This window comes from Vulpes vulpes, chromosome 13 (genome assembly GCF_048418805.1).
Source record: "Vulpes vulpes isolate BD-2025 chromosome 13, VulVul3, whole genome shotgun sequence".
In the NCBI taxonomy this organism is placed as follows: Eukaryota; Metazoa; Chordata; class Mammalia; order Carnivora; family Canidae; genus Vulpes; species Vulpes vulpes.
This window is the reverse complement of record NC_132792.1, coordinates 93,698,511-93,710,684: the sequence shown is the minus strand read 5'-3', so window position 1 is coordinate 93,710,684 and position 12,174 is coordinate 93,698,511. Positions and strand designations below refer to the sequence as shown.

At 37.5% G+C, this 12,174-nt stretch overlaps 1 protein-coding gene across 7 annotated transcripts in view; it reads right to left on the bottom strand.

Moving 5' to 3' along the window:
- Positions 1–12,174, bottom strand: part of GREB1L (GREB1 like retinoic acid receptor coactivator) — a 257,957-nt gene that overhangs the window by 117,544 nt on the left and 128,239 nt on the right. For 6 of the 7 annotated variants that reach the window (XM_072735060.1, XM_072735063.1, XM_072735065.1 and 3 more), the window contains exons 4-5: positions 7,293–7,461; positions 6,888–7,085 (exon numbers count right to left, since the gene is read on the bottom strand). In XM_072735060.1, coding sequence (XP_072591161.1) covers positions 6,888–7,085; positions 7,293–7,449 — 355 coding nt within the window. In that variant the 5' untranslated portion in view covers positions 7,450–7,461. The remainder of the gene's footprint in view (positions 1–6,887; positions 7,086–7,292; positions 7,462–12,174) is intronic. The other variant, XM_072735062.1, reaches the window with a different exon arrangement.

Below are 12,174 nucleotides of genomic sequence, written 5' to 3'. Positions count from 1 at the left end.
GGAGAAGAGAGGGAGAGGGAGAGGGAGAGGGAGAGGGAGAAGCAGGCTCCCCTCTGAGCGGGGAGCTCAACGTGGGGCTCAATCGCAGGATCCTGGGATTGTGACACGAACCAAAGGCAGATGCTCAACCAACTGAACCACCTGGTGCCCCCCCTCTAGGAGGCATTTGAAAGTCCTGAAAGAAGCACTAATTTTTTTAATCAAAGGAATTATTAATTTGTGTAGACACTACACCTAGAAACACATTTCCCATAAGAAATGGTACCTTCATCATCACTTGCTTCAAAAGTCATAATTAAACTCAGTGATGAGAGGTTCATGATTACCTATTAGTGGAAAACAGGATGCTAGGGGAACTGTCTTTGGCACTTAGAAGTAGTAATACAACCTTCCTACAACTTTGACTCACACCGCATTAGCAAGAATAGACTAGATGAAACAATGAGTCTGTACTGATTTATAGAATTTGCAAATTATTATGAGCTTTTTAGAACATCAGAGCTATATAGAACCTCAAGATCATCTGATACAGCATCTCCGAACAGGTAGTTATCAAACTCCTAGGGATTTATAAAGGTATTCTGTGATACTTGGAATTACAAGTCAAACTAAGATAGATACCATTACCAATTTCTGAAAACTAATAAATAATGATTCTAATACCCTACTTTTAAAACAGAATGTTCTGAGGGCCTTCCCTGGTATGTGTGTAGGGATAGTGAAAACCAGCTGAATGAACTCCAGGACTCACTTGTTTGAATCCCATATCAGTGTGTGGTTTTGATTTCACACCATTGTTTTTATTATCAGGCTTAATTTATACTTGTAATACACTCTTGGTTAATGATGGGAAGCTCAGAGGGGGCACTGATTGTGTTAATGAGCATGGTCATTTTACAAATGTGTCTAAAGATGCTCTTGTTAGGTATGAAAGTTAGATTCGATCCCAACCTCACTCATTAAATTATCAAATTATATAAAATGCACCAATATGTTTCTAGGACACCAAAAAAATGTCAAGGTAAAATTTAGTGATTCTAATCCAATTTGGCTTTCCACGTTAAGAGGGAAAAGCCTACCTCATTCTGCAGCATGTTCAGTAGCAGAAAATCTGCAAGCAGCAGCCTGAAACCTTTCCATCATATAGAGCAAAAATACAAAAATTACAAAAATAAGCTAGTATACCCTTTTAATCTTAAATTATAAAAATTCCAAAATGTGGGTATTAAAATTAGATTTTAAAAAAATAAAATAAAATTAGATTTTGAGTTTCTTCTTCTTTTTTAAAAAAAGGTTTTTAAATTTATTTCAGAGAGAGAGCGAGAGAGAGCGCAAACATCAGTTGGGGAAGGGGCAGAGGGAGAAGCAGACTGCCTGCCGAGCAGAGAGGGACCTGGAGCTCCAACCCAGGACCCTTGATCATGACCTGAGCTGAAGGCAGATGTTTAACTGACTGAGCCACTCAGGTGCCCCTTGACTTCCTATTTTGATGCCGGAAAGCATTTAAATACACTTAACCCCCTAAAGAGCTATAATATTTCATTTTTGAATTTATCAATAAAATCATGCTTTTTCTTACACAACTAATTTTAAATAAGTAGCAATTACTTAATAAAACGTAGACAATTTTTCTCATATGCATGAATAAGATCAAAAACTATATTAACATACTGGTTTAAAATAAATACTTTCTACTTAAAATCAATTCTTTATCACATGTCATGTAGTGACAGAATTTGGTTTTAAACCCCTGAGGATGGGGATCCCTGGTGGCTCAGAGGTTTAGTGCCTGCCTTCGGCCCAGGGTGTGATCCTGGAGTCCAGGGATCAAGTCCCACATCGGGCTCCCTACATGGAGCCTGCTTCTCCCTCTGCCTGTGTCTCTGCCTCTCTCTGTGTCTCTCTCATGAATACATAAATAAAATCTTTAAAAAAAAAAACCCTAAGGAGTTCAAGAGAATATATATTACTGTAAGTTCAAATCCTCAGTAACCGGAAGACGTGGAACTAAAACCCAAGTCTCTTGACTCCAAAATGACATTCCTTTACACTCATTAACATCCCTCTGAATCACATAATACTTCACCTTCTCTGGTCTGATGTAGAACACTCTTCTATTGTTTCTTCCTTGCCTTTTTTTTATCCCCTTGAGTTCCACTTTCTAACTTTTCAGGGTGAATCCTAGGGAAGCACTTTCCACACCAGTCCCTGCCTCATAGCCATGGTCTATCGGCACCACCTACCTCATACTTGCTGATGAATCCTTAAAATTCATGGTTTTTTTTTTTTTTTTTTTTTTTTTTTGGATAAGATTTCTAAAAGCAATACATTGCAGCAAAGGGAGACCACGGGGGAAGCAGAATTTTGGTTCTGGGCTTAACAGAGATAGAGTCAAGAAGACATAGTGTAGGGAACACCTGAAGAAAGTAGGATTTTCTACAGAAAAAAAAAAAAGGTGATTTCAGGTGATTTCTGTGGAAAAAGAGAACTACACAGTCTGCTCAAATTAAGAAGTACAAATAGTTTTCAGTACTACAGCCTTTCAGGGTTTTCCCACTTAAGATATGAGGACATCTAGAGGTCGAAAGTAATAATTATTAAACAATGACTGGATTCTAGGAGAAGCTTGTTTTCTACTCTCCTTCTCCTAAAAAAATGTTTAAGGGGTACTTATGACAATGAAAAGAGAAAATGTCCTATTTTATGCTTTAAAAAAAGCCACAATGATGAGAATATGTAAAAGGGGGACAAGAACCAACTGACGGTGCTTCCAATATCCAAAACTGGAACAATCTGAGGAACAAAATAGGATTGGATTAGAACTCAATATAAAATAAATATCTAATAAATAAATAGATATCCATGAGTGCATAATGATATAAATGACTGAATAAATTAATAAATGGGGTGGGGGAAAGAGACTAATTTCCATGCAGAATTTCAAATAATTTATGTAGATACTCTCCCCTCAAGAAGGTGGAGCATAATTCCCCATTCCTTAAGTATAAGCTGAGCTTAGTGACTTTCTTCCACAGAATGGAAAGTGGGGGAAAGAATGGAGATAACACTACCTCAGCCAGGTGATCTAGGTCAACAACAGTCATAAATCATGTTGATAGCATGTACCCTTAACACAATATGATGAAAATGACACATTGTGATCTCCCTTTCTCAAATCCATAACCCAAGTTTAACCAGGAGAAAAACATCAGACAAATTTCAGTAGAGGGTCACCTACAATATACCTTACCAATAATTCCTAAAACTGTCAGGGTCACCAGAAAAAAGGAAAATCTGAGAAACTGTCACAGCCCAGAGGAGCCTAAGAAGATATGATGACTAATTTAGTATCCTGGTAGGATTCTGGAACAGAAAAAGGATATTAGGGAAAAATTAAGAACCCAAATAAACTATGAACTTTAATTATTATTAAAAATTAATAATGGGGCGTCTGGGTGACTCAGTCTGTTAGGTGCCTGCTTTTGACTCAGGTCATGATCCCAGGGTCTTGGGATTGGCCCCTTGTCAGGCTCCCTGCAGAGTAGGGAATCTGCTTCTCTCTCATCCTCCTCTCCTCCCCACCGCCAAGTAAATAAATAAATAAAATCTTTAGAAAATTAGTAATAATGTAAGATGTCAACCATAGGAGGAACTGCAGGGATATACAGATACTCTATAGTATTTTCTCAACTTTTCTTTAAATCTAAAATTGTTTCTAAAAATTAAAGTCTATTTTTACAATGTCCTATTTTATCTTCTTTTCCTCATGTTCCTCGCCAACACAAGCCACTCAGCCAATTCAATTTAAGAGGAAAGAAAATAAAAGTGAAAGAGAAGGCAAGGCTAAGTCCAGCAACAGGGTCAGGAAGAAATGGCCAGAAATGGTTGCAAAAAAAAAAAAAAAAAATGGTTGCAAAATCAAGAAAAAGTTCCTGTTTAGTTTGTAATTATTCTGAGAATACAGTCACCTGGCAAGGGTCTGACCTTTTACTGTGATATCTTTTCATTGTTTCCTCTAAACCCTCGTTCTTGGGATTCAGATCAGCTAATAATTTACAAAATACATTATCAGGGATTCCCAATTAAGAAAAAACATTGTGTAAAGAGCAATATTTAGTTTTTTTTTTTTTTTTTTTTTAAGATTGAAAATAAGCTGTGTGTCTGTAAAGAAGAGCGGGTAGCTAAAGAATCTATGAAATGTGATTATATTTGAAGGTCTGTAGGATCCAAGTATCTGGTATAGTAGGTAGTTCTAGTCTCTAGAAATATGTCAGATTATTAATATAATAAAGAGCAATTATTCAATCTCAATTAAAACAGCAAACAAGGGGATCCCTGGGTGGAGCAGCGGTTTGGCGCCTGCCTTTGGCCCAGGGCGCGATCCTGGAGACCCGGGATTGAATCCCACATCAGGCTCCCGGTGCATGGAGCCTGCTTCTCCCTCCGCCTGTGTCTCTGCCTCTCTCTCTCTCTCTCTGTGACTATCATAAATAAATAAAAATTAAAAAAATTATTATAAAAAAATAAAAATAAAAAAAATAAAACAGCAAACAAAATGAAAAGAAACCTTATTACTCCCCTGTAGGGTAATTTTGAATCACATCTGAACTAATCCTGAAAGAAAGGCAGAATGTTTCTTGTAGAGGCTCCTGGAAGACCTGGGGAAGAGCGCCCTAAGGATCTAAGCCTATTTACGCAAAGGAAGAAAGATAAGTTATCGATGTGGGCACACAAATAACAATTTATTTGACAAACTTGCCCCTAAGTAGCTTTGTTTTCTGAAAGCAATACTGAAATGCTGCCTTCACCCCAAGACCTTTGGAGCAAATTATTTTAATTAAGAAGAGGAATAATGGTAGAGGGCCCTTCTTTGTAAACTTCATCTGCATTTCCTTAAGAAAATAGCCAACGTTTTCACTTCACAGAACCAGATTTGCATTCTCCAATTATCCCCCACTTGAAGGCTGCAGAGTAATCTAAGCGGGGGGAGGGGAAAGTTTACTGAAACAGCTGTAAACACAAACTAAAGTCATCAAAGCTGTATTTGGAGGCCTCCGATTTGGTTGCCCTTCACCTCTTTAGACAATCAACTGCCTCCCAGCAGGGTGGGAACCTACACTATTCCAATAATTTACATAAGAAATTAGCAACCAAAATTTACATCTGAATGGTAACCCCCAGAAGCCCATCAGGTATTAAGTATCTGCTTATCTAAATTGCCTCTAAAAATAGCTTTACCTTTCTTTAAGTCTTAGGTAAATAGAGGATTTCCCATGAAAGGAAGGTAGTATGCTAAAACAAGTCAGGCATTATATTGCCCTAATTCACAGTCATTTCTATAAAAAAAAATTTCAGAGTGTTCTGTCTTGGAATGAGAGGGCTCTTAGAACCATCCTAGAAAGAGCCAAATTAAAACAGCTGTGGACAAACTTTAAACTATCAAACTATAAAGTATGCTTTTTGTTTTTAATGGCCACCTACAAGCAAATTAAAAGGAGAAAAATATGGACACGTAATTAATTCTAAGAAACCAAAGTAGCTGATGTAGGAATCTACATGTAGGACTAGTGTTTTTGGGTTGTCTTGGAATGTGAATTTATGCCTGGGTGGGATTGAGTTACCCCCACCCCCCAAGGAAAATTGCACCTCCAAGTCTTATCCTTCATCCCTTACACTTTACATAATCCCTACAAGGTACAAGTAATGTTCTCATGTTTTATTTTTTTTTATTTATTTTTTATTTATGATAGTCACACACAGAGAGAGAGAGAGGCAGAGACACAGGCAGAGGGAGAAGCAGGCTCCATGCACCGGGAGCCCGATGTGGGATTTGATTCCGGGTCTCCAGGATTGCGCCCTGGGTCAAAGGCAGGCGCCAAACCGCTGAGCCACCCAGGGATCCCTGTTCTCATGTTTTAAATGTCAAGAAGTAGTTGCTATCTGTTAGATTGCTGGGTTTGCATCTTGGTGTGCACTAAACAGCTTTCCATACCTGATTGTTAGTAATACCACTGTTAGCACCTGAAAAGGGAAACTAAAAAACATATTTAGAGCACAGGGAAAACAAGGGGGCCCCTCCCCCATTTTTAGTGTAAAATTTGATATTTCAAAACTATCCCCTAAAGCTTTTACTCTGATTCTGTTTAATTCTTACATACAACAGGATTCTCAATGACAACCCAACAACATTTCAAGCACAATTTCAATGTCTAGTTATTAACTATTAAGTATAGCTTGACTGAGCAATTAAATAAAAGGTACAGGGCAGCCCAAGTGGTTCAGTGGTTTAGCGCCGCCTTCAGCCCAGGGTGTGATCCTGGAGACCCCAGATCCCATCTCACGTCAGGCTCCCTACATGGAGCCTGCTTTCCCCCCTGCCTGTATCTCTGCGCCTCTCTCTCATTAATAAATAAATAAAATCTTTTAAAAATGCACAATTTTAACTTCTACAAATAAACTATACTGCATGATTGTTCAAAATAAATGGAAAGGGTAAATATAAAACATCTGATTATCCATTATTGTTTTTGAGGATAGAACAGAAAGAAGTAGGAAGACAGGACACTTAGAAAGTTCCTAAAATAGTAGCGTTCTTGAAGGAAATGCCCTGATCTGAGTCTAGGCTTGCTTTTGCTACATATCATCTCAGAGAAGTCATTCAATTACTGTGAATCTCCCTTTCTTCATCTAGAAGATAGAATGATAATACCTTTCTTATAGACACCTGCTGTGAAGTCACAGGAGATAATGTCAGTGAGAGCATAATCATTCCTCATTCCTTTCTGTAATTACTGGTTTCCAGCCTTGAGCACCACATGCTATTTTGGAAACTAGCCAAATAAAGAGGGATTGGGAAAAAAAAAAAAAAGAGAGAGAAAGAAACCCACCATCTGTAGTGCAAGACCCTTCTGGGGCAGGTTTTTGTGAATAGGGAATTGGTGGGCTATTTGAATCAGACATTTCTTCATCATCTTCATCATCTTCCATTTCATTAACTGTTAGATTGTTAGAAAAATCCAGGCTTCCATTTTGAGTATAGCGGTGTACCAAATCCTTATCCAGATCCTCCACTTTGGGTTTTACATCTGGGTGAGCAAATAAATCACAGCTAATTTAATAAAAAGATGCATAGAAAAATAACCAAAAGAAAAATTCATAGTTCTGAAAGATATCAGAGGACAGGGAGACTAGCAACGTCTAACATTCAATCAATTTACTTCAGAGGTTCCCAGACTTGGAATTTCCATTTCTTTTAAAAGGAGTCTAGAAATGTATGGGATTGGAAAACTTACCTGCAGATGAGAAAGGATGCTGGTCAGGGTCCAAGTACAGCTGGGAAAAAATTGGCCGTGGTACCACACTACTACATCTGAGAGAGGCTTCTATGGAGTTGTGGAGAGCTTCCTCAAATTGAGCAGATTTCAGTTGCCCAGCATATGAATTCCCCATGGTCTACACCACCTCCCCAAAGAAAGAAGAAGAAAGGGAAAAAATTGATACAATTAGAGGACTCTATGTCTGCAAAGTGAGCCCATATATCATTAAGATTCATACATGAACTTTACCTATATTTCTTAAGACAATTTGTGTTGGTTATCTGTTACATCACTTTTGCTTCTTGTCTTTATAATCCAAACCCATTTCAAAAAGACCCTGTAGAGGATCTTATATCTTAGAATCAAACAGTAGTAAATGCCTTACGGTTCTCCAACCAGTAAATCAAGATTGGCCTGTCAATTGTGAAGCTGAATATGGAGACGATGGGGCCACACCTCCTCCTTAAAACTAGTGGGCTACCAAACCCTATACCAAATCTATCAGTGCTTTTAGAGTAAATATCTAGTTACTTCTCTTTCCAGTAAGATCTTCTTACCCTGGCACAGTGAGGGGAGATGCTTCTCTGGGGAAAAAAAAATCTCAAAGTGTGGTCTGAGGTCACCAAGGCCTGTTCTGGGATCCATGAGATCAAAACTCCTTTCAAACTTACTACTAGTATAGTATTTGTCGTTTTGACTCTCAATCTCTCATATGTGTTCAGAATTTTCTAGAGGTTGTATGATGTATGAAACTGCAACAGGTTGAATGTGGAAACAGATAGATTATGCTTCTCACTAACTTTTTTTGGAAAATACAGTTCTTTTTCACAAGATATGTTATTCATGCTGATATATAATGGGCTTATTATTTTAAAATTTGAAGTTAATATATATTTTAAAAATGTCTTAGTCTTAATTTCTAATAGATATAATCCACATAAGCAAAACTCAATAATTTTTAAGAGTATAAAGGGATTCTGGGATGAAAAGTTTGAGATATTGAGCTAAACAGTACACTAAACACTTTGTAAAAATTATTTTATTTAATCTTTAGTATTCTTATGTAGGTAGGACCTCTTTTCATTTTCTTTTTTTCTTTTTTTAAAAGATTTTATTATTTACTCATGAGAGAGAGAGAGAGAGAGAGAAGCAGGCTCCATGCAGGAAGCCCAACGTGGGACTCGACCCCAGGTTCCTAGGACCATGTCCTGGGCCAAAGGCAGGCACTAAACTACTGAGCCATTCCAGGAATCCCCCTCTTCTCATTTCCTAGATGAAAAACTATTGCTTAGAGAAGCCAAGTGACTTGCCCACTATCATCCAGCTGGTAAAGTTCAGAACCAGAATTCTAGCTGTATGATGATAAATCCTGCACTCCTAGAGCACAAGCTCAACTTGGATAAATCTTATTTCAAGAAAGGCAATTTGACAGGCACCTGGCTGGCTCAGTCAAAAGAGAGCGTGACTCTTGATCTCAGGGTTGTGAGTTTAAGCCCCCTGTTGGGTGTAGAGATTACTTAAATAAATAAAACTTTAAAAAAATTAAAACAAGAAAAGAAAGGCAATTGGAGTATATCTTAGTCCCACTTACCCTAACAAGAAGAGGGACAGATTTAAATTTCATCTGGAACCCTAACTTTGACTCTCTGGAGGAAGTCCCTAGAGGACTGATTGAGAAGGACCCTGAGCATGCATCTGGGCTCAGCAGGTAAAGGAAGCCAAGGTCTAATGGTGATGACTCAGCAGAGTATAGGTGATGCCTACTACAAAGTTACTGTCATGTTTCTCAGACATATGCATGAGCTCCAAAGGAGCTTTTGGTGGTGCTCTCAGCTGACTCTGTATAGCTAAGAAGGCTGTTTACATGATTCCTGGTAGCAGTGAGTAGTATTCCGAGATTTCCATCAGAGGACCTGAGTTTATCAAAGCTTTGTTAGAGATTCTTATGATTTGGAGGAAAAGGTGGAATTATATTTTGGCAAACCTTTCTCAAAATAGTTAATATGAAACTAAACACAATGGATTTAAATTAGTAGGTTCCTCTTTAAAAGGAAAAGAAATTTTGTAACTATATGAGGTGATGGCTATTAATTGAAATTACAGTAGTAAGCATTTTGCAGCATATTCCTATATAAAATCATCATATTGTATACCTAAAACTTATACAGTACATCAATTTTATCTCAATAAAACTAGAAGAAATAAATCACTAGGTTTATTTATTTATTTAATTTTTAAAAAATGTAGATTGTTACTGAAAGTGCGTCAGATAGGAAATGTTATTCTTTTATGAATTTTTTTAATTTTTATTTTTTTTATTTATGATAGTCACACACACACACACACACAGAGAGGCAGAGACACAGGCAGAGGGAGAAGCAGGCTCCATGCAACAGGAGCCCGACGTGGGATTCGATCCCGGGTCTTCAGGATCGCACCCTGGGCCAAAGGCAGGCGCCAAACCGCTGCGCCACCCAGGGATCCCAATCACTAGGTTTATTTCAATTTCTAGGTTTCTTTCTTATAAAAAATACATAGCCAGAAGTATATGCACAGTACTCAAAATTTTAAGTGCAAGAAAAATCAACAGGTCTGTCAAATAAAGTTTTCCTGCAATACCAAGCTTCTAAGACTCCTCATTAGTACAACTATAAACAATTTAAATTTCCTAAAGCTCAAAAGCAATTTATTTTTCAACAGACCCACATGTGATCAAACAGGGTGCGGTTGCAGGAGAAATATGCTTTATCACCAGTTTATGCATCTAAGTCAAAATTCAATAGTCATTTCACCTTTCTTCTTTGCAGAAGGGAAAAAACTACCAGTGCAGTCAAACATGGGATTTCTTAACCGTGGAAAACAATGGAATAATGTCAAAGGTGGAACTTTAGCCTTTCTCCAGAGCACCAAATGCCTGGAAATCTTGCCTCTTCTTAACTATCACCTCCTCAACAAGTTATCTTCCTTTTATCATTGAAAATCATATTCTCTAAGAGATCTTTTTAGTTTAATAAAGTTTAATAAAGAACTGTCCAGTTGTACATAGAGGACTACATAATCTCAATCTGATTTATAGCTTAAGGAGCAATATAATAAATATGTATATGTAAATATGTATAGGGCAAATAAATATTGTGATGAATAAAAATATTACATCAACATAAAACGGAGTGATCAAATTTCACCATCATAGAATATAATGATCATGTGAAGAATTATAAAACTGATCTCAGACTTCTTTAGTGCTGAGTATGGAGTTCTTCCCTTTATTAGTCAAGTTCAATGCTACCTAATTTCCAGTTCAATGCTACCAAAAAGAAAGGTAGAGTTCAAGGAAGAAGCCTTTTTAGTGCAATGTATTCTTAATATCGTATGCTATAATATTTAGCGTCACTGAAACTGTTGGCATTATCCACCTAGACTACCAGCCTTCCTTTCCTCTGAATCTGAAAGACCCCCAGAGCCTGAGATGGCGTAACATCCCACTGAAAGTCAGTTAAATCTAACTTTAGGTCAGAAAACAGAGAACTACTTTTCAGAATTTTCAGAATCAGTTGTTGAATCAAATACAACAAGAAAGCAAACTTGCAATTTCTACATATACATGCATACTTTATGTATCTGGCTTACATTAAGGACTACAGACCTCTGAGATACTAACAGACATTCTTGTGACATTAAAGCAAACTCTAAGAAAGAGATGGTTCACAATATGGGCTCCTTCTGCACCACTAATTCTTTGAGAGAGAGAGAGAGAGAGAGAGAGGTGGGGAGGGGTAATAGGAGAGAACCTTAAGCAGGCTCTACATTCAGCAGTGTGGAGCCTGACATGGGGCTCCATCTCACTACCCTGAGTTCATGATCTGAGCCAAAATCAAGAGTCGGATGCTTAAACTCCCCCATGCATTGCTAATTAACCGCCCAAAATGCAAATGGGATCAAGTACAAACCACCACACAGTTGTGGTTTAGGGCCTTTCTGCTCTAGCCTATTCTCATTTCTACAGAAAGATAAAAAGGCTGGAGTAGAACAGGCAACTTCCATCACTGGTGGCTTTAGGAATAGGGACTGGAGAAGTAAGAAAAAGAGTAGCCTGGGAAATAGGTACCTGCTAATGGTTCCATGGCTTCTCCCCAATTCTCCTTTTTTGTTATTGTGGAAAAAGGAAAAAAAGGAGCAACACAATTTGAGGGAGACTACTTCTTGATCCTGTAATGTTTTAATTTCCCTTTTGTCAAATGTTTCATGGTTAGTAGTTACTAATGTATTACTAATACAGTAATCACTCTTATAGTAGTTACAAAGTACACAGGACAGAGGAAGAAAGTTTTCCTGAAGTTATTCCCCAAAGACTTTTTACGATAAAGCATTACATATGATTTCAGAATATTCTTATTTTTCAAATGTTAACTTTAATAAGTTATATATGAAGCACATATCATAATGGTAGGCATCTAACAGGTAGGTGATATGACACCAGTTGCTGCTATCATTATTACTTTTACTGGTGGTGGTGGTGGTGGTCCTTGTCATTGTCAAGAAACGTGAAAGGAAATGTTCTTCTTTGGACAATTACAATACTAGTAACATGGAGAGCTTGCTAACTGCCAGGTAAGTACTCTATTGCCTCCATTTGTAAGAGAACTGAGGTCTAGAGAAGTTAAGGAACTTAACTTCTGTGAAACAAGGTGAAACAAAAAGGAGATGGCAAAGACAGGAGTAGGATCTAACCAGTTTAGCTACAGCAACAGCTCTCTTAGGCTATCTTTGTCACCGAGACCACTTATCTGTTTAAACACCTACAATAATAACCGAATCAGATAAATGGATACTTTATAAAATATTACTAAATTGCTAA